Source organism: Amblyomma mixtum, chromosome 6 (genome assembly GCF_055824585.1).
Source record: "Amblyomma mixtum isolate Tamu chromosome 6, ASM5582458v1, whole genome shotgun sequence".
NCBI classification, from domain to species: domain Eukaryota; kingdom Metazoa; phylum Arthropoda; class Arachnida; order Ixodida; family Ixodidae; genus Amblyomma; species Amblyomma mixtum.
The window spans coordinates 77,579,458-77,602,047 of record NC_143017.1 but is presented as its reverse complement, the minus strand read 5'-3'; the positions used below and the strand labels follow the sequence as shown (position 1 = coordinate 77,602,047).

The 22,590-nt window shown below is 45.3% G+C and overlaps 1 protein-coding gene and 1 long non-coding RNA gene across 2 annotated transcripts; both read left to right on the top strand.

The window, feature by feature from the left end:
- Positions 1-1,339: 1,339 nt before the first annotated feature.
- LOC149339454 (uncharacterized) lies at positions 1,340-4,131 on the top strand. Its single transcript, XR_016283792.1, has 2 exons — positions 1,340-1,408; positions 3,834-4,131. It is a non-coding gene; the product is annotated as an uncharacterized LOC149339454 (long non-coding RNA).
- Positions 4,132-15,639: 11,508 nt separating this feature from the next.
- LOC149339453 (uncharacterized) lies at positions 15,640-16,975 on the top strand. The gene is made up of 2 exons (XM_089550478.1): positions 15,640-16,050; positions 16,590-16,975. The coding sequence occupies exons 1-2, from the start codon at positions 15,835-15,837 to the stop codon at positions 16,926-16,928; spliced, it is 555 nt and encodes a 184-aa protein (XP_089406604.1). The 5' UTR covers positions 15,640-15,834; the 3' UTR covers positions 16,929-16,975.
- Positions 16,976-22,590: the final 5,615 nt, after the last annotated feature.

The following is a 22,590-nucleotide window of genomic DNA, read 5'->3' as shown; positions in this document are numbered from 1 at the left end:
ACTTTCGATAACGGCATTAAATGTGGACGTGTAGCACGAACTCCGAAAATAATGGCATTAATAAACTTAAGGCCTTAAGCATTTACTGCCATTTCTTGTGCGCGTGTGGCACGGGTATAACAAGGTTTAATCACGTCGTTTAATCGATAAACCTGCTTGACCTACCTGAAGTCGAGAGCAACGCAAGCAAATCCCAAATAGACGCTAACTAAGACTACATCAAAATAAACAGTTGTGCTGGTTGATGGCAATTCATTTTGGTTGAAACAGCGTGAGGACTGGCGTAACCATTAAAAAAACAGGACACATAGACGAGCGCTTATTTTTAGCACTCGTCTATTTGTCCTTTTGCTTTTTGATTTCCTTCGTCCTCGCGTTGTTCTATACCAAAAACAGACACACTACAAGCCGCAGTTACCCGTGCAGTGACGACTAACACGGCGTGACATATAAATGCAGAGAGGCCAGGAAAATAGACGAGAAAGGCAGTTAAGGCAATGTTATGGACGAGCAAGAACCGTGCTGTAGGACAGTGAAAAGCAGAAATTCTCAAGAAGGATCCATGCTGCTGCTAGAAACTTGCATAATTATTTTAATTAAAAAAGGAGGAGGGGGTCAAAATAAGGAGCTGCCGTGCTGGGCGGCACTCGAATGTGTCTCGCTCCCCCCCTCCTATCCATGACACGACTTCCTTCTTTGAAGTACCATTTACATCGCGCCAAGATAGCACCAAAGGTAAGCGACTTCCTCTCCCCCCCAAAAAAAAGAGTGCAGCCACCGAGGCCTACCATAGTTGTCGAAAGAAAGAAAGAATACATGGAAAGCTCACGGTTGAAAGTCGCCCGTCACATAGGCGACCTCCAAGTGGCGCGAATGATCCGGAGAGCTGCGAGCGAAATAAGGCAGCGCCCAAAACGGTCACCTGCAAAAGCGACCTGTTGGTACTTGCAGGGAACCCCTTGTGACAACGACCCGCACTCAACATCGTTTTCGGGGCGCCGGACCTTTACAGAAAAGTGCGCGAGAGTAAAGTAACTTGCTAAAGCACACTTACTTTGCTAAAGCACGCTCACAACGAGCGCGCAATGGGTTCACGAAGCTTGGCGACATTTGCTCCGAAAGGCGTGGTCGCTTGAAAGACCCTAAGGAAATGAGCTTTGAAAATTAGTTGTTTCATTTCTTGTATTTATTTCCTTTCCCTCGGTTCGCGCGCTCGCGCGCGCTCTTCTGTTTGTGCGCCTTGGTGCATGCTCACCCGCGCAGTCATGGCATCGTCCGCGAACCATGACAGCGGTATATATAGGAGCCGCGTGACAGCGAAGGGACACTCCGAGAGCTACTCGCACAGACATATCAGAGCAGCAGCCTCTGTGCCCACCCCGCCAAAGCCACCGCCATGAAGTCCACGGTAAGCCCTGGAAAATATCGCTTACTCTTGTTTCCACAAGGCGTGACGCGAAGTTCAGGTGCACGTTGTAAGGCGTCCCACAAATAGCGGCCCCGAACGTGCTTAATGAGAAATTCTTCAACTCGATACATGGGTTACGACAGGGCTTCCCAGCAGCGTCTCTTCCATGGCTGCGGCACGAACGCAGGTTGATCGACCGGTGATTTTGTAAGGTTCGTTATCAGTTCCCGCGACGATTTATACATTTGCGTAATGTTCTGTTCTTGACGCTGAATTTTTGAGTAAATTAGCAGAATTTCGAGTCTTTATACCCACTTTACCGCAGAGCTGTGCAATGGAATCTGAGTGATTGGGGCAAAAAACGAGGCATGACTGGTCAGTAGCCTTCGGTCATTCATTGCGGGATTTAGCGATGGTTTGAACATTAATCAAACATTTTGACCTTGAGAATAAATTTTAACCGCAACGTACAATACGCACAAAAGAGGCAGAGACCTCGCTCTAGAAGTTAAAAGAAACGGGCAAGGCTTAGGGATTCTTTTTTTGATGCATGTTACCGACAGTTTGTGCTTCTGAGTCTCTTAATACAGGCTTTTTGGGGGGATACGCTGAGATCGTTGACGTACGAAGCTGAATGTAGGCTATGAGAGGCGCCGGAATAAATTTGAACATGTAGGGCTCTTTAAAGTGCACTGATCCCGCGCATCGCACGGGCGTATTTACGCTTCACGTCAATCTGAATGCAGCCACTGCGGCCGGGATTCATTTGATACCGCAACCTCGGTCTCAGAAGCTGAGCGCCATCCCCACTGAGCTACCGCAGCGCGCAAATCAGGCTTTCGTGATGTATGGTTAATTCGCAACAGTTGAACTCGGTACTTCGTGGATATTTTTCTGCCTTCGTGATTTTTGGGCTTCGCGTCGTTTGTGCTCTTAAACCATCCACCGCACGTTGCGAACAAGCTGACTGCACTCCAATATCTGCAGCCCCACTGAACAATGCGTCAACAAGTCCGAACAAAAAATATTACGGCCCAGTTAACTCGTACAACTTCATGCACACAAAACACAATGGTCGGGGCATTCAAAAATTTCCACTTGGAAGTTTGTTCCCGCTTACAACGACGTGTCCGTTACAACTGTAGTTTTTGCCAGATGTGACATGGGATCTGAATGGCTGATCGATCTGTTGTCCCCACTGGATGATGATTAGTTCGAATGATTCCCGAGAGGACTTTATTTGTAAACTTCAGTGCACGGATTCTATGATGACACATTTATTGAGAAGCGAACGTGTTGTTTCCATAAGAGCCGTCAGACCTAACAATAGTTTTCCGCATCACAGAGACGTAAGACAGCGACGCTTATAAAACAGGCAAATGAAAAATACTCATTAGCCCTTCGCGCCTTACCGGAACGGGGACGTTCTTCGCACGCACGACTGCGAATCAGTTTCGGAGAGATGTCGATACAGCTTCAGCACTTCTCAGTCCGCTGAAACGAGGCTCCGCAAGCTTTGTATTCAATCCCTTTACGCAAACCGGACTCCAATGCGTTGTACCGGTCTCCTAACTGCGGCAGCGCAAAAGCATGCATGCGCGAACAGCGCCCGCCGGAGCGTCACGCTTGACGAAAGCGCAATGAGAGATGAGGCTTCGCTCCCCGCGCATTCGCTCCGGTTGGCTTCGCGGGCTATCGAACATGCGGTTACCTCCGCTTCGCTGAACTTGGTTGACGACGTTCTCGTCAGCGTAGCTTTCCTTCTCAGCTAGAGTTTTCTTTTTTGTTTTTTCTTGATGGATGCCTTGCAAAAATGTCTTCAGTATGAGCCCAAGCAGCTTTTTCTTTCTGTGCGCCCTGCTCTTTCTCGCACCATGAACCCCACCCCCCACCCCCCACCCTCCGACCCCCTCTCCCGCCGGGAACAAAAATACATTGTTTGCGCACAAAACTCTCACTAATTCAGTCTTTTTTTCTGCCTGTGGCGTTGACCTGGCCGCTAATGCCGAACTGTTGCTATGGAGCCACAAAGAGGTCTAACGTCCCTCACAATTTTTGAAACAGTCTCCTGTGAAAGGGGAACACGTCGCACAGTCGTCCACAGACCTGTCTAGAGCGCTGGAACTCCGTCCCGTCTGGGCTCCGCAGCGCACACAGCGACATCTAGTGGCAGCACCTGGTTGGAGATAGCGCATCTTTGAGTATGGCTTCAGCATCACACATACGCAATCTCGAACCATACGCTACCATTAGATGTCACTCTGCGCGCGCTGCGGAGTGCTGGCGGCGCAGAGTTGGAGCGCTCGACTTTACACATACTTGCGAACGACTGTATATATACTTGTAAGGTACACCAATGTGGCTTCCGCGCCTGCAGTGCAAAGCATCACTCTTGTAACTAAGTGCGCTTTTTATTTTCTTTCAGCTGTCTCTTGTCATCCTCAGCTTGGCTATCGCCGGAGCACTCGCTGGCTACGGCTACGGAATCGGATATGGCCTCGGCTATGGACTCGGTTACGGAGGTTACGGAGGTTACGGCGGCTACGGACTTGGCTATGGAGGTTATGGGCTCTACGGACTTGGCGGATACGGTGGATACGGTGGATATGGTGGATACGGTGGATACGGCTTGGGCTACGGCGGATACTACGGTGGATTCTACGGCTGACAAGCGCACCTCGTACAGTGAATCGTTCTAAAGAATAAAGACGTTAGCAAGTGCACACGAGCTTAATTCTCTCACTCCAAATCTCTCGACGAGTAGAGAAACCTTTAAACAGGAACGCCAAACTTGTTTTGGAAGTAATGCGAACGAAGGGAAGAGAAGCAAGACACTCAATCGCAAAGTGAGCGACATGCGTTGGCGAGAAGTTAGGACGGTTTATATCCGGAGATATAAAGAGAGCAAAGAACAGGATTAGACTTCATCCCGGATTTCAATAAAAGCGAAATCTTTCCCTCTCACCACAGAGTATGCGGTAATATATAAACATCCGTTATAGGCAATTACTTGGCATGTAAATCGGTTTAATCAATCGCGTTCATTTAGAGCTAGCCATTTCTGAGGGCAAGCGATGGCAGTGAACCGGTAAAGAATTAATCTAGGAATAGTATATTAGAGACACAGCAGTGTGTCATGAAAACTGTGCTGGCAGAGCTCTACAACCAAACTTTCTTCTTCAGGCCTTAGATGAGGCAGTCACGTCTTAGACGGTCATAGTCAGATATTGATGGGCAAGCAATAAAGTAGACCGCGGGAATTCTGCGTGAAATATCGGCACTTGATCTAGTTGGTAGAGCATCTTCAGAAAAAAAAAACAGCGCAAAAAGACGACGGACTTAGAAAGAGCACAAGGAGCGCTTGTGTTGTCAGTTCTTTTAACGTCCTTCATCCTTTTGCGCTGTCTTTTTTTTTTTTAAGATCATGTGTGAGATTTTCTGTACGACATATCCAAGCTTTAGTAAGCAAGTAATTATTTCGGCATTTTTTAGGCGCGTTTCATCACGAAGAATCCTGAGTGTGGTGCACAATGTGCACTGTCGCGTGTAGGATAGAATGCAGAGCAATGTCTGATGGCTTATTCCTAATCTTTTGTGTGTTAGTCTGTCAGACATAAACAAAACAAACATCGCAGCTGCCACCGTATGCAACGAAAAAAACACAATAGGCATGGACGTAATGTTATGCCGCTAAATCCTTTTAACTGTGCCGCGGCTTAGTTAAAACATTCGGCGAGAGCCATCAGGTTTCAACTAAGCCGCAGCTCAATTTGGCTGTTAATTTCTCGCCTTCTTTCCCTTTCTCTCTCCACGACAGCGTTTCTCTATTTTCTCCCCCGTCTTCCCTCTTCCTTCGTTCTTCTTCATTATTCTCTTTTTTTTTTCTTTCAATTCTTTTCTTTTTTCTTGGCCGCTTGGCCGCTTGTATCGCTGGCAGAAACAATGGGCACTGCGCGCACCCGTGACAGCACAATGGCGAACCTGTGTGCATTCATCGAGCAGGCAGGATTGGCGTTCCGCTCACTCCTCCTCAGGTATAGTGCACGCAGTGACAAGGACGCCCCGCGTGCGCTGCTCTTCGACGACATAAAGCCTGGCGCCCCACCTCGACTGGCGGTGGAGTGCGCCTCGCGCGGCTTGGCATATACATATACAGGGTGTGTCACCTAACACCTGAAATGATTTTTAAGCCGTTTGAGTTAGAAGAGCATTTTCCAGAATAAAATTGCTAGCGGTGCAGTAGATCTGAATACAGCTAAGACGCATGGCCATTATCAGGCTGGTCAACTAATATTGAGTAGTTAGCTTTCTAACTATTACTGTTCGGCTCCTTAATTATGAGAGGCGTGTAGCCCACCGTAATTAATGTTCATTTCAGTTTTTAGAATCTCGAAAACGCGGTTACCCTCGGCGCTGTGGCCTAATAAGTTTTGGCTATTTCGACGAGTTACGTGCGCTGGAGAGGTTGCTTTGCCTGCAAGCTTCTCGCAAGCGCATGTAGTTTTGTGTAATGTAGCCAAAGTTTGTTGGACGACAGCGACGATGGTAACCGCGTTTTCAAAACTCTAAAAGCTGATGTGGATATTAATTACGATGAGGTACACGCCTCTCAATAATTAAGGAGCCGAACAGTAATAGTTAAAACGCTAACTATTCAATAGTAGTTAACCAGCCTGCTAGTTAGCATGTCTTAGCTGTATTCTGGTTTTGCTTATCGGGGTTTAATGCCCCGAAGCGGCTCAGGCTATGAGGCGCTTATGCCAACCTTCTTCAAGATCTGGAATGACAACAAACTAAATATCAGTCGTTAAGTTGCAGCTCCTTTCGTGCTTGACATAGCTATAAACTCTCACACGTTACAGTCTTCGATCGGTTGACGGAACCGAAACCAAGACAACATGAGGGAAAAATTCAATCAAACATCATTTAGCCACCCTAGATGAATACCACGGGTTCACCCGTGCATTGTAATGTCGCATACATAACTGTAGAAAAGAAATCATTAAACTGAAATGAAGTGCCCATACTACTTTAAAGCATTCACACCTTTCACACCTTTTTTTTTTTATTTCAAAGTACACATGTAATTACATGAAGACACTCAAGGATCCTTAGCCAGAGGCTAGTCATGGATCCCAAAAATTAATACAAATAAGTCTACTGACGATTCAGGAGGAAAAAAAAACAAAAGAAAAAAAAACACACACACACACTGTCGGTGTAGAATGAAACAATTGCAATGCAAAATACAATATAAAATACAATACAAAATACAGACTGAAACACTATCGTATGACATTCATATAACCAAATAAAAAATAAATGTCACTCTACATTCAGATTGCCACGTTCAATAGATTAGTAGTATTATGCCAAGCCACAGATGCATATAGTGTCGCTTCACTGAGACGTTTCTGTTTGAAGGAAAAAATTCTTCAGTGCTCTAAATGTATTAGGTGAAGATATGACTGACCTTGGGATAGCATTCCAAATTTTGACACCAGAAAAACGGAGACATCGATGACCATAATGATTGTTAGATATTGGAAGCAAGAACTTTCCATGAGCGGCTGAGCGAGAACTGGACGGTGGGGCCTTGTATGAAACTAAAGGAAAGGTGCTAGGGTTGCAGATAACATTTTTTACAAAAATTGCTAAACGATAGTTTCTTAGGTTAGTTAGTGGCATAATGTTATTTTGTTTAAATAAAGGCAGTGAAGGAGTTCTAGGTGCAACAAAATTGATCATTCTAAGAGCCCTTTTTTGCAGCCTTACCACGGGTTCAATATACGATGGATACGTAAGGCCCCAGGCCTCAATACAGTATGTTAGCTGCGACTGAAACAAACTGAAATATAATGTTTTTAGCGTATTAGTCTGAAAATATTTAGATGCTTTCGCTAATGTATAACAAGAGTACGACAGCTTTTTACACAGGGCATCAATGTGCTGATGCCAGTTGAAATCTTTATCCACAATCACTCCCAAGTATGTGATTGCGTCAACTTGCTGCAACTCATCAGCTCCAATATGCAAGCTGCAGGGTGACATGCACGCAGACTTATGCGGTGATTTGAAAGTAATATATTTCGTTTTTTCAGTGTTCAGGGATAGACGGTTAGATTGGAACCAGGTTTTAATGCATTGAAGTTCTTTATTAAGCACGGTTATACCATCCTCTATAGATTTGGCAGTAACTACCATAGCGGTGTCGTCTGCATACATAATGACATGTGATTTCTCTGCATATACAGGAAGGTCATTCACGTAAAGAGAAAAAAGAATAGGTCCCAGAACCGAACCTTGTGGAATACCCAGGGGCACTGTTAGCAAATCTGAAACATTGTCGTCAATTTGGACCCGTTGGGAACGATCGGATAAATAACTTCTAAGGAACTGCAACGCCAAACCTCTAAAACCAAGTCTTTCAAGTTTTTTGGACAGAATATCATGATCCACGGTATCGAAAGCTTTTTTTATGTCTAGGAACACGCCTACTGCTACAAAATTTCTGTTAAGTGCGTCATTTACGACTTCGGATAGGGATAAGATTGCAGTAGTAGTAGATCTTGACTCTTGAAAGCCATGTTGATCAGTGCTAAGAATGGCATATTTCTTCAAAAAGTTCTTAATACGTTTGGCAAGCAGTTTCTCAAAAAGTGTGTTAAAACAACTTAAGACAGAAATTGGTCGGTAATTGCTTAGATTATCAGGGTTTCCATTTTTGTATACCGGGACTACTTTTGCTACCTTCAGTGCATCTGGATATGTGGCGCTATAAAAGGACTTATTAAACAAAGAAACCAAAGTAGGCGCTAGAACTTCAATATTGTTTTTCAATAACGACACAGGAATTCCATCTAGTCCGCGCGCTTTTCCGGTCTCTAGTTGCCTACCCACTGATATAAGTTCCTGACAGGTTATGTCATCATATCTAAAGCTGGATTCCTGCCATGGAGGAAGAAAAAGGGGCTCCCCGCTTTGCGCTTTCGGGATCACATTCTGAGCTATGGAGCAAAAATGCCTGTTAAATTCATCTGCCATGTGTGATGCACTCAGGGACAAGTCTTTTGAGGGTAGTACCCTTTTTACTCCTGCTGGCTGAATGATAGAATTCAGAATTTCCCATAGTTTCTTGGTATTGCTAGCATTAGCATTAATTTTTGAATGATAATAATGTCTTTTCTGTCGACGCATCAACGCAAGGGCTTTATTCCTGTGAGTTCTATATTGAGCTGCGTAATAATCATTGCCCCTGTTCTGTTTCATTTTGGTATGCCAATACTCGCGTTGCTTTATCACATCAAGCACAGAAGAAGTCACCCAAGGGCAAATTGGCACCGTGAAATAGTTCACTCTTTTAGTAACCTTGCATTCATTTATTAACATATTTATTTCTTCTATGAGGTGTCGGCAGTGCTCGTTAGGATTTAAAGAGTCAAAATCGTCAAAGCAAACACGTGAAATTAACCAAGAAAATTTTTCGTGGTCAATCCGAGTAAATAATTTGACAGATGGTTCGGGGCGGCCTGGAATATTTAAGCCGTACAACAGTGCCACAGGTAGATGATCTGTAAGCGCAGTATTGAACACTCCAGCGAGACTATGGGTGGGTTGAAAGTTACCCAGGATGTGATCCAAACATGTCGAAGTGTTGCTCGTAATGCGGGTGGGGGATGTAATATAGTTATAGAAACCGAATGAAGAGAGAAGATTAGAATAGTCGCTATGATCTGCACCCAGTGTGTCAATGTTCATATCCCCAGTAATAATAGCGTTTTTTGAGCACTTAGTTATGTTAGCGAATATAGTTTCAAGGTCATTTAAGAAGATGTTACGAGTATTAAGCGGTGCTCGGTAAACAACTCCAATCAAAACGCTGTCAATTTCCGCTTCCATTGCTCTGAACGCCGCGTATAATTGTGCATTGAATTCTTTACGCGACAGTTCCTGCTATATTTGTCATGCTCACGGCTGCTGCAGTTGCAATGTTGTCGACTTTGGCACCGAGGAAAATTTTCATAAATTTGAAACCATTAAACTGACGAAAGTGTGCTGATGACCTCATCAATTACGCAAACCGTTACATAGCATACGCATTTAGGGCTAACAGCAGTCATTTGCTGACAATCGCTGTATTCAGCTTTTCACCTAACATGCGAATCAAAACATCAGGTTAGAGTACTGGCGCCATCTGCACGCAAGGACAAGCAGCGCATGCCCTCACGCCGGAGCCACATAACAGGGAATCGGCGCTTCGGGGTGCACAAAATCGTAGCGCGGCAGAGTAGAATAAGATTTATAACCTGGTCAACTTCAGTAAACCATGTTGCCCGGTTTTACATAGACTGTATATGCGCCTGTTGTTGTCGACCAGATTGAAACTTTGGCATTCGCTAGCGTGAACATTGTTTCTCTTTGTCCTGTACTTATTGCGTTAAGTTTTTTTCCGCCCTCCTGGGGGTTGCGACAAAATGTTAAATGAATACCATAGCTTGTAGAAATGTCCGTCAGATCAATCGATTCGCACGTCTCTTGCCTTAAAAGCATAGTTTTATATTTTATGTAAAATTCGGCCTGTATGTTTGGTGATAATTAGGCAAGCATTCTGCGCTCCAGTTCTTAAAGCACCGACTCGAGCTTAGTAACAGATAACAACGCCATTTAGGTGGTTTATTAGAGTGGCTCTGAAGGGAGTTGTTCTTCTTAGGGCACTGACTCGAGCTTAGTAACAGATAACAACGCCATTGAGGTGGTCTATTAGAGCGACTCTGAAAGGAATTCTCAATAATGATGCTGTATTCCCGGGATGATAGAGATGCCGCTTCACGAATCATGCAGCAAGAATTTTGTTTATCCGTTTTGTAGAAGCTGAGTTATGTGTAATAAAAATTTGAATTTCAGATCTAACCAACAGTCACCTGTGAACAGAATCACGAAAGAGCTTTTGACGAAGGAAGCCGCGAGCATGAAAAAGTCGCCGTAAAGGACTCGCCAGATTTCGCGGGTCGATTGTGGCTTCTCTGCGACTAATTTTGGCCGAAGTGTTCATGAAGAGAGAATGTAGTGATTTAGCGAGTTTATCTACTCTCTTGAGAAGGTGTTTCAGGGACCCTTTAATGACAATTTCACAGTTTAGTAGTACAACAGTCATGCTTAATATGTCTTCTCCGGTAACCGAAGACTCAATAAATGATCTCCCGCAAGCGAATAATTACGCTTAGCAAATGGCAAATAGCTTCTCATTGGACCAACTACAGGACTCTGAGAGCATCATATGAGCAGACTATTCAACTGTCGAAACTATTATATGTGACCACATTTTCAATCTACTTGACATTAATTGGTAACGCAGTGAAAATCGAAACATTGCTTCTGGTACATTACACGCTGCTAACTAGTTACAGCAATATGTTCGCGTGCTATCATGTAACGACGGCACAGGCCATGTAATTGATTTATTATTCAGTAACACTACTAATATTATATCAGGGTGCATGTATTACCTGCCATTAGTGATTGCAATGTATTTGTCGCTGATAATAGTGTTGGCAACTTGCCATTTACTAAGAAAAATGCATGTGCGCACTAGAGGCAATTGTATTACGATTAATTTAGCCCTTGGGCGTTATTATCTAACATGTGGTACGCTCGCAGACAGCCTGAGCATCGCAGGGTTGTGAAACGTACTTAAAGATACGCTGTGTACATTGAGCGAAGCTTTCACCTGTCTCATTCGAGACTCGACCTGAGTCGAATTTGTGTGAAGCCTCGGAGTAACTCGGGTAAGCTCGGATTAGGTCGGAGGAGCATCGTGCAAGCTGCAGCCAATAGGAAGAAGCTCGCATAATTCCGAAAGAGCGTCGCGCCATCTGTAGCCAATGGACGAGTGACCTTGACGGTGACCTCGGCCAAACCTAACATAGCAACAGCCCACAGAAAAATAAAATAAATATTGCTGCGACTGGATTTCGCAGCCGGGGCGGTGCGGACAGATCGGCTTCGCTGGCCACTGCACGAGAGCACTATGTTATCACCGCAGTCGATCACGCCTAGTGTTAAACCACAGCACACACTCGCGCTGTGCACTGTACATCGACGTCTTTATCAAACTTCATTTGCGGCTAGAACAGGTCAAATCTGCTTAACCTCGATCAGAGCTTAACCCGAAGTCCAGATGTGCTGACGACCCAGCAGAGGAAAACTATGAGCAAATCAGGCTGAACACATTCTTTCGCACATCTCCTCTGTTTAACTATACTTTAAATACCTGCCACTCACGGTCAACGGAAAGTTGATCCGTCCATGAAGCCTCGGTAGGATCACGCCGCTGAGAAGAAACGGCACCGGACACTGGTACTGTAGTCACTGATTCAAAAGGCGCAACGCCTGACCTGCCACTAGCAGCATACAAAACCTCTGTCACATCAAATCAAATGCTCTTGCAGAGCGTCGTCCACGACAGGGGTGCCACTGCGGAGCTTATCAGTACACGGCACCACGCACTCCTCTGTAGTATGGCCGATACGCCGACAGTCATTACACCGGGGAGTATGGCGGAGACGGCATATATGCCCAACCTTGTGGCAATGGAGACGGAAGGGTGGCTTTCTTGGAAATAAAACCAGGCACTGTAGACCATGAAGCGTCAAGAGATGAGGCACGTCGTTGACAGTGACATTCGTACACAGTCAAGGCAATGTCTGTATTCAAACCACACAACCCCTCTATTTTGGAAACTCTCCAGTGATCCACTGCGATGGAAGGAACCTTTCCGCAAGCTAGAAGGGCGTCACGAATGTAAAAATCTTCTAGCTGTTCTGGGAGCCAAAGAAGGTTGAACTTGACAGCCTTCGGTTGTGGATCAATAACCTGAATGCTACGGTTTTTCACCTGTTACTCTCTAGAGCTCATGGCATAGCTTTTGCTAAATCTGTCTTGCAAGTCACCATTCGCACGTGGGAAATCTGGAATTGTTCGATGGAACTGCTTTCACTTAGGTCAACGACACAACGTAAGGCATCTCAAAAGTCCTGGGCGCTACAGGGATGGCAAGAAAGGTCCGCATGTAAAAAAAAAAGGGAGTTGAAAAGCAGATTACCCGCAGGCAGGCGAGGAAACACAGTATTCACACCAGGAAACACACGGGGAAACATATAAGTATTACTGGCGGCAAGCGCCGCATGGTACCTCGGCCTCGAGCCGAATTATCCATTACAGCGCAGAGCATCAAAAACGCGACCGTTCGGAACGATATCTTTGTGTTTCGACCCCAAGTCATTGAAAGGAGCCGCTAACCCTACCGCGTTATACCCTTAAGACGGATCTTAAGTGTAATCCGAATTCTTTTTTACTCGGTTTGTTGGCACTCACTGGAGAGGCTGTTTCTTATATTGCTGACTGCCTTCCTTTACTCCGCAATGTAGAACAAGGTATAAGGTTAAAACAGGGCATTGGTTGAATAAAAAATTACGGTGGATTTCAGTAGCTGTCCAAATGCGAATTAGGTGCGCTAGCAGTTCGTCCAGTGTACACGGATAGCAGTTGTTCGGATAGAGGTAATAAGTTAATGTCCATATATGCGGAATTGGTCACTCTCTACCTTCATCCTCTACCACTCCTTCCTACTAATACTGGCAGAGTGGTGCAGCGGTCAAGCGATGCGACACTGCCCGTCTATGGAAGGAGCTGTCATCGGTGCGACTTGGGTTGCTCGGGTTGGGTTGCTATCCAGGTTGCTCTTCCCGAGCAGAATCTCACGATTAACTGAGCTGCCTGTGAGCAGCCTGCCAAACTAAAAAATCAGACAGACAGACAAATACACAACGCCGAAATGTGTGAAATAGCCACACATTTCGCCTTTGTGTATTCGCACTAAAAACACAAAAGAGGGCCCCGGCGGACTCCACCTTCGCTTTTCACGATGCCACAAAATGGGACGCGTGGTTCCCGCCCTCTCGGCTTTACTGTATATTTCTATACAGAAGGAATCTCCAATCAGCCTGGTAGAGGTTCACCAGAAACTCCCTAAAGTTTCCCTTTCCCAGAGTGTCTGCCATTGATCCGGAAGGAAGGCACCCTAGCTCTTCACTTGGACAGTGACACACCTGTGGGAAGTCTATGAATGCACATCGTGAGTCCAGCGGCTCGACCTCGGCCATTTTGTTCAGAAGTGACGCCAGTGTTAACACCAGCGGAGACCGGCATGTATAGGCACACGGCCTATACGCATACTGGCCATCACAAACAAACGTAGCAAGGTTAGTCTGCCAATGAATTGGCGTCATCACGAAATGAAATGGAAATGAAATAAAGTGTTATAAAACATGGTTCCAGCTCTTATTTTTGCGACCCGGATATGGAAGGTAGTTAAATTTCTTTCTCTTGCGTGGTTCGCTGTTGCCAACCGCATTTGGGGCGCTCGACAAACAAGCAAGTTACAGACGAACGCGAACCATTTTCATATTATCATATTTGTGTATATTAATCTTTGGCTTCGGTGGTACTCAGTAACCAACTCTTAGATCAGTCAGTACTTTATATTTAGCGGATGTAGTGTATGGATCAGGTGGGCTCGAGACAGGAAACAAGGTATAGTAAAAAAAATGATGAAAGGGGACTGCAGTGAGGCAGGGATGATCAGTAGATCTGGCTTGCTTTCACAGATTACTATAGCTACCGAAGGTGTAAGGCTGTCCCATATTTTTAGTAAATTCGGGTGAATATATTGACGCAATGTACTTACGTAGTGCTTCGGAAAGGGACTCAGCACGCAAATGGATGCGTAGAAAGTCGCAAGGTTTTTTACATCGTTGTTATAAAAGCAGGAAAAATCGTCCCAAAACGTGCTGAGTGATTCTGATTGGCGTAATATGCCAAAGTATTATTTTCCACTGAAAAATCTTTCTTTTTTAGTGAGGTCAACTAACTCTCACTTGTGCTGCTTACGACAGCAAAGCGCACGAAGCGTGGAGTATATAGGAAGCCAGTGTAATAATGGAAAACGCGCCATTTTGTATCACAGCGCGGCGCCCACCATAGAGACTTTGCTGCCAGCCATCTAAGTCGCACTGAGAGCAAATGAAAGAAACAAGGTTTGCCGGATACCGCGTCAAATCGAGGAGTGACCTTGAGACACGGCTTCAGCGCATTGTGTGGCAGACTAACAGCACGAAACACAGAAAGAGCGGCAAGAATTGCTACATCACGACGCGCGAGGTTCCCTAGAGGTTCGAATAAAAATCACAAATGCTTATACAGAAGCGCTCTTCAAATCCGCGATAGTAATGTATACTCTATTGGCTGCTATTTGCAAAGTAAGCTAAATTTATTTTATACGCAAATCGCATGGCTGCTGAAATTACCTGTGTGCACGATCAACGCTGCTAAAATAGTTGAAGCAGGTTTCTGATGTCGAGACGATACACAGAACGCACGGGAAAGTATTTTAATTATATCCGAAACTTACTTTTATGAGCTTCGATCAGCCGAAAAAAAAGTTGTATGAAATACAGTCGAAACAACTCTTTATTACAACCGTGACAAAATTATAGCAGTCATAATGAAAAAAGAAACTAGAAGATATTAGCACTTAATAGTCTTCTGCATGGTGTGAAATTCTCTAAGGTATCCGTTTCAGCATGCGTGCTAAAATTACAATTCAGTTCATAATGAGCGAAGGCTGTTACGAGTTAACACAGCTGCCCCGAGGCAGTGCAGTACAAGGCAGTACTGGGCTAACTGCGTGATTTTTGCAACAAATGCATGAATGCCACTTCGAAGCGACTGTATAGAAACTTGAGTGCGGCTTCATTTATTACATTAATTTGGCACGAAGGCCTTCACACGCTGATGAATCATGTTAATACAGCTCAGCTCGTAAGTTTAAGTGACGACGGGGGAATCGAGAAAAGCGAAAAGAGAAGCATCACACGTTAGTAACCACACACATTCTTGCAAAGCTTGCCGCCATTTCCATCAGAGCAGCACTCTGCAGGTTACGCCGGCCCCTCTCCAGAGTGAGGATAATCAAAGGTGCATTACAGGCAGCTCGTCCCACAAATCGCGTGCCTCGTGAGCGTGCTCCAAGGCCACTGGGTACAGAAGTGAGAGGCTGTTGTCGGCGCTCGGAACGGAACTAATACAAACGTTGCAGCAAGTTGCCACACTCGCCTGAGATCATGCGTCAGCACCTCGGGTGGCCAAACAAAAACCCGCAGTCGCGCCTGAATGAAACCGGGACGAAAGTCGGCACAGTTCCGGGGGGGAATATTCTCAATTCCGCACTCTCCTTCAAAGCGAAGGTAAACACGAAAAGAAGTTTGCGGTAGCACAGGCCGGCAAACAATTCAAGAGACAGAAAGCTGTAGGGACCCCTCCCGCATTCGTTTTCTTTTTTCGGCGGGACTCAAATAATTTCTGAAGGCATGCGCTTCTTTTTTTTTTCGTTGTTCGCCCACGCTCCAGCCGCCATTCACAGCGAGACAGGTTTGGCGCGGTTGGGTTCTCGAGCACGGGCTGTGGGGGCGGGAACGGGTATATATACCTCCGGCCGACGAAGGCAGGCACATATCGCTGCCACGTCCGCCCTCCGCATCTTCAGGTACTTCGCTGCCAAAGAGACTTTCACCATGAAGGCTACGGTGAGTACAGCAGTTGTAGCGTATTAGGCAAAGGACGTTCCCTATATATAAAAAGTTTTTTTTTTTCACTTTAATCTATGGTAAAGCATAGTCGAGATTTTCTAGATCGCTGGCTAGATAGGGCCGAGCTTGAAAGGCTGATTCGATTATCAAATCTTCTTTAGCGGCGAACTTTCCTGTATGAGAGTGAGTTTGTGTTTTACTTTTATACACCAGCAGTGTCAATACATGCAATGCGCCGATAGCAAATGCAACCCTTACTTCGCACTGCTTTCTAAGCCACTGCACTGCTTTTGCCACATCTGCTATATATGCAGCTGTGAATCAGGTGATAGAAACTCAAACATTTTCTTCCTGCTTGTTTTCATATTTTGCTCATCTGCCCGATATTCATGCAAGCAGTACCATATTTATTGCTCTCCCTGCATTCAGTTGGCACTGCAAAACAAGGACTCGAGCTCTTAGCTCATGCCTAGTGGCGCATATTTAGTATTTAGCACATTTAGCACTAACGTCCTATTGTTTCATCCTTCATGCAGCTCGTTTTCTTCGCCCTCGCAACTTTGATCGCCTGTGCTCTGGCTGGCTACCTTGGCGGCTACGGTGGATACGGCCGCGGATACGGCGGTTACGGAGGCTACGGGGGCTATGGAGGCTACGGTGGAGGATACGGCGGCTATGGTGGATACGGCGGACTCGGATACGGTGGTTACGGAGGATACGGTCGCGGATACGGTGGTTATGGCGGCTACGGTGGATATGGCCGCGGATACGGCGGTTATGGTGGCTACGGAGGCTACGGTGGCTACGGCGGCTATGGTGGCTACGGAGGCTACGGAGGTTACGGCGGCTACGGAAAGCACGGTTACTACGGTTAAAAACAGCGAGCGCGACTTGTCTTGAATAAATCAATTTGTAAAAAAAGCTTCTGCCTCAAATGTATGCTCTGCATAAGCCTACAGCGATCTCGATCGCATTTTTGGCTGTGTCATATGAAGCGAACTAGATCCACTGGTTCACAGACTTTCAATGCGCGGCTCAAAGATCGTCAACGGAGTATGGGAAACCACGCCTGGAATTTGTGAGGACTCGCAACTGTGTCAGCAGTGCAGAAAGCACGGGGCCACTCAAAACGAGAGCGCGCCGCGCACTTGGTTTTGCGCTTCATCTCACAGCAAGCCGGAGGAGTTCTAATTCTCGGTATACCTGCGTGACTACGATCGCCAAAGAGATTTCGCTTTCCGAGGTGGACCACATACCGGAAATGCTAGAAGTCGCGGAAATTATCGTAGTTTTGGTCTCCGCTTGGGCTCCTGACATTTCAGTGCATCTGTTACGGCCGTAATTTCGTTAACGGAACATAGTTCCTTTGGCTGCACGGTTGATAAGGTACGTCGTTTTCGTGTAAAAGTAGAATCTTGCTGACTTTTGCACTCCTGAATAGTGCGACAAAATTAAGGATAAACTAGATTTCTATTCATGAATTCCCGTAACGAATGTACCAAAAACATACCTACCATATCGAATACGGCAGTTCCTTAATTGTTTCATAGAGGGTTCCTTAACCAATAATAATAGTTATCCCCGCTCCCGCCCCTCCCCATTCCTGCCTCTCTCTCATCACCTCGTAGTCCTTGGCACTAAAGGCAAAGAGTCACTTTTAGAAAAGGTCGAAAAGAAGCCAATAAAAGCTACATCAGCTAAAAGACATTGCCGTCCTTAAATCGAATACCACGCCAAAAGAAGGCTCGCAATATTTCTCGATTGCGCCTCTTTCATATATTTTGTCATTTGCCTCACGGAACGGCGGTCACATCACCAGCTCATCACCTCTCCAGCCGAATAAGACAACACAAGGCCGTTCATGTCCGCGCTGCAAGAACTACAGCTCATCGCCAATTATTTTTCGTCCTGTCATATCTCAGGACTGGGATGATCTATCGCTGGCCGCCGTGCATGATACCAACCCCATCCATTTCAAGAACGCAGTCTAGGGCATCGCTAGGTAACTGCCATGCCCATTCCTCATTCAATGTCCCCGTACTTGGAGCTCTGAGGCAAATAATTAAACAAAAAAAACCCCGTGTAGAGAATGTGGAAGGAAACATGGCTGAAATTGATGCGTGCAATTTGCAACCTAACGCGAACAGATAAATCTAAGTATATTAAAGCCCCCGGCAACGTCTCGGGAAGTAGGGAGCAGAGAAGTAAGAATAGAGAAATAATATGTCAGACAAATTGCGTGAAATTTTCTTTCTTCGCAGAAACAATGCCCGAGTGAAATGCGTTCTCTACAGATGTAGCATCACGGGATAGCGTCCAATTCGCTCAGCTTAACGATAATTTCAGGCTAATAAACTCAGTATTACACTGAGCTATGTATAATACTTGTGCAGTATGTTCAAAAGAATTCTTCGTTTTATAGCTACCCTGTCCCAGATTTATTTGTTTATTTGTTAGTTTTCACAGTTCTTTGGTGGCAATGCCTGATATTGTTTTTAGCCCTCTCCTGCTTCCGCGCTGCAGGACATGCTGGAAATAAATAAAAATTAATCTCTCGATTGTCCCGGTAAGGTAATCGTGCTCCTGTGAAGCAGCGGTGTAACTAAAAACGGCCTTTGCAGCCAATTTCTCTAATTTAGAGACGCCCGGTAAGCCCTCGTAGGCGCTTACATTGGTTGCCAACGTATATTTTAGTGAAAATTAAAAAGTGCTTGAAGAAATAGAAAGCTATTACTCACCTGGCATTCTCCTGTGAAAGCCCATAAAGAGATGCATTCCATTCCGAAAATAAAAAAGTTTCCAGTTTCCTCACCAAAGCTCCACTCGCTTCACATGCCAAAACAATTTCTTGCTACCGAAGCCTAATCCGGTTGCGCAAATTCAGTTAATTTTTCTTCCACACTCTTTTAGGAATTGATGCCTATTTACTATGAAGCAATCGTTTACAATACATTCTTTGAAAAGAGGTTTTCGTCGCTTTCTTCAATCGCGCTCAATATCTTCTTCATAATTAAGAACCTACGGAGCACTAACGTGAAATGTTTCGACTATTACCCAAACTGGGTTTCGTTTAAAGGGACACTGAGGAGAAATTGAAGTTGGCTTGTATCGACAGAATACCAGCTCCTGATTACAAAAACGCCACTCATACTGACAACAAAGCTCTTGTAACGTAGAAAAGAGCAAGAACCAAAATACAGGTATCGCCGCCACAGGCCAAACTCGCAAGTACAAGCGTGATGACGTCATAGGACAAAGCAGTGTTGCTAGAACCTTTGGTTCTAGCAACTCTAGGACCCGAGAAGCCACAAATCGCTGAGGCGCAGCCAATGCATGCGCAAATCTCCTTGACGTCGCCATATGGCGCCACGTGCCCGGCAGCTACGCGCGCCTGAAGCATCGGGACCAATCAGCGCCGGCTCACCGGCGTTAGGCGGGCTCCCGGTATTCCGCTAACGGTAACAAGGTACACGGTATGCTAAAGATGTCTATTTGCGAGAACTTCGTTGACGACTTCGAGAACGAGAACCATCACAACGCTGGCAAAACGCCAGTGCAAACGTAAGCGAAGCGACTGTAGCGACGGCCGCAATAGCCGATAGATGCCTTCAACGTGCGGCCGGCGGTAGCTTTCTTTTCGGCTGCTGCTAGGCCGCACTGCTGGCCGACAGAAATCACGGAGTCTGCGTTACGTCGTGTTCACGTCATGTTTCACGTCACTTAGTCCTGTGTCGTCATAGGAGAATCCCAAGTTTGAATCAGAGCGGCGGGAAAAACTTTTTCAACTTCAAATCCAAATTTCTTAGAAATAAACGCATCTTTCGCTGCCGGCCAAGTGGCAACAAAGCCATGACATGCCGAACTATCGGATTTTGCTATAAAAAATTATTAATAGTGCTCTCCTCACTGTCCCTTTAAAGCTTGCGCCATTTTGTGCTTTTGCAAATATTTAAAATTCTATATGGTAGCAGTTAAAAGTATTTTTCTACTATTTGTATATTTGCATTTTTTTGCACTCTTCTAACGGGAGGACCCTTGTGCAGCCATTGACTTTGGAATCTCCTCCTGTGTTTACCAAATGTGTGTGCGTGCACGTGCACGCGCGTGTGTGTGTGTTTGTGTTTGTTTGTGTTTCTTTGCGAGTGTCTGTGTGTGCGTGCGCGTGTGTTTGTTTGTGAGTGTGTGTGTGTGTGTGTGTGTGTGCGCGTGTGTTTGTGTGTTTTTGTTTGTGTGTGTGTTTGTGTATGTGTGTGCGTGTGTTTGTGTGTGTTTTTGTTTGTTAGTTTGTGTGTGTGTTTGTGTGTGTGTGTGCGTATGCGTGCGTGTGTGTGTGTGTGTGTGTTTGTTTGTGAGTGTCTGTGTGTGTGTGTGCGCGTGCGTGTGCGCGCGTGTGTGTGTGTGTTTGTTTGTTTGTGTGTGCGTGTGTTTGTGTGTGCGTGTGCGTGCGTGTGCGTGTTTGTGCGTGCCTGTGTGTGTTTGTGTTTGTGCGTATGCATGTGCGTGCGTGTGCGTGTGTGTGTGCGTGTGTGTGTGTGTGTGTGTAATTTCATAATCGATTATAAAATCTGACTCTAAATCTGATTGGCAATGATTCGAATCGATAAACATTTTCTTGTTGTGAGTTAATGTTTTAGGTCTTTTGCGGAGTCAGAGAATATCATGTCCGCAGCATATTTTTACATGCGTTTTAAAAGCAAAAAAGTGGCCGGAAATTAAATAGGTATGTCTTAATTAAAATACTCACAAATAAATCTCAACTGTGGAACATATCCTGGAAAACGATCTGTTCAAATTGTGGATTAGAAAACAGCGCCCAGTTTTAACCTCTGAAATTATGAAAACGAACACCGATAACCTGGAAAAAAGAGGCGTTCTCTGTGGAAAACCCCTCGAGGGATGCTTTACGTATACGTAAAAAATATTTATAAAGTAACAATCTAGGCAGAAAGACCCAAGTTTCCACTTTATTGTCAAAATAATGACACAGTAGGCGGGCATAATATTAGAAAAAAAGAATAACCTTCTCTCAGGTCTGACACATTGTTTTAACATAATACAGCAGCTTCCGACGACACAACTTGATTTGGTGCTAGCTCCCTTTTCAGCGTAGACGCTATACTCCAGCTGTGAGTATATCTAGAGAAACTTGGACAATACAAAATAAGTGTGTTTAGAACCGACCTTCTTGAGAAAAATGACGTCAAAAACTCAAGCAAAAATAAAAAATCCCCTGGACAGACACGTGCTTTTACAAGCTTGACTCTAACAGGGCGCCAAGCAACCAACTTTGAAGTTTCACAGCTTTCGAAATAAAATTTCTCAGGCTGTGTACACAAAATTTTCGAAGTTTCGCTGTCCTTTGGCAACAGAAAAATTGCAACTCTACGAGTGAGCCAAACGCAGATATGCATGGCCACAGGACCGTGCGCCCTGATCTGTATTTAGTGGACCGGACGTGAAACGTACTCAGGCACGTGATGATTGAAGAACCCGTTCAAAAGGCCCACATAGCAGGCCATCTTTCCACTCCTCACAGTTACAAAAAAAGAAAAGAAAGCCGCCGCAGATGCCGTCATAAAATCCGTGCCCCAATCAGTCTTGATCGTTTAACTTTATTATTGTCTAGCAAATGCGGAGTGGCGCAATTCAAACAGCAGCGATAAGGCACAGGGCTGGCACCAATAAATGCGCGTCTGACGCATTCGTCTAATGAGTTCCGGACCTCTTTACCAGCGCCAGACGCGGTAATTCCGTTATGGAGCTGCTATCGCTGAATGCTTTTTTTCGTTTCATGTAGCATTTACGCCAAACATACTTTGGAGGGGAAAGCGGTGTGGCACTGAAATGCATAGTGTCTGCACATTTCCTTCACTCTGGCCTTTCAATGTGAGTGGGGCGGCGGGCTTTTGGTTTCTGTGAACATCAAAAAAAAAAAAAAACTTAATGCCGCCGAAAGAAGTTTCCTACGGACGCACACACTAAAGCGTAAGGCGTTGAGTGGTGGGCACACGACTAGGAAAACGTGACTGCTTGAAATTGAGACTCTAGATAATGTCAGCAGCGTCGAGAACTGGTCACAACGCCTCGCCCGTGCGTTTAGGAATTCCGTTAACTAGCACCGAACTCTTACTGCGAATATTAGATTTTGCTTTTATTACGTCAACGAATTCCTTCACTATTTCCTTGTTTGTGTAACCACTCTTGTCTAGCGCGCAATCTCCGGAAGAGATCGTTCGGCTAGATGTGTAATCTGATGGTCGTGGAATTCCCTAACCAGCGAAAGCACTTAACGCTTGCTGAGAAACAGCTACGACATTAGGGAAATTTATTCTTTTTTTTTTTTAAAGCTGATAGTAAAACTTCGAAGTTGATCGTAAAACAGGCGAGCCTTTCTGTATCGGCAAGCGTGGCATTTGTAAAGGAGTCGTCTCAGATCTTTCCAGATACCACTTTCGAAGGCTCTTGCCGGAGTAGCAATCGTCATATCGCGGAAATTTCAACGCTTTGTCTCACTCAACAAGGGACCGAAATCGGTTA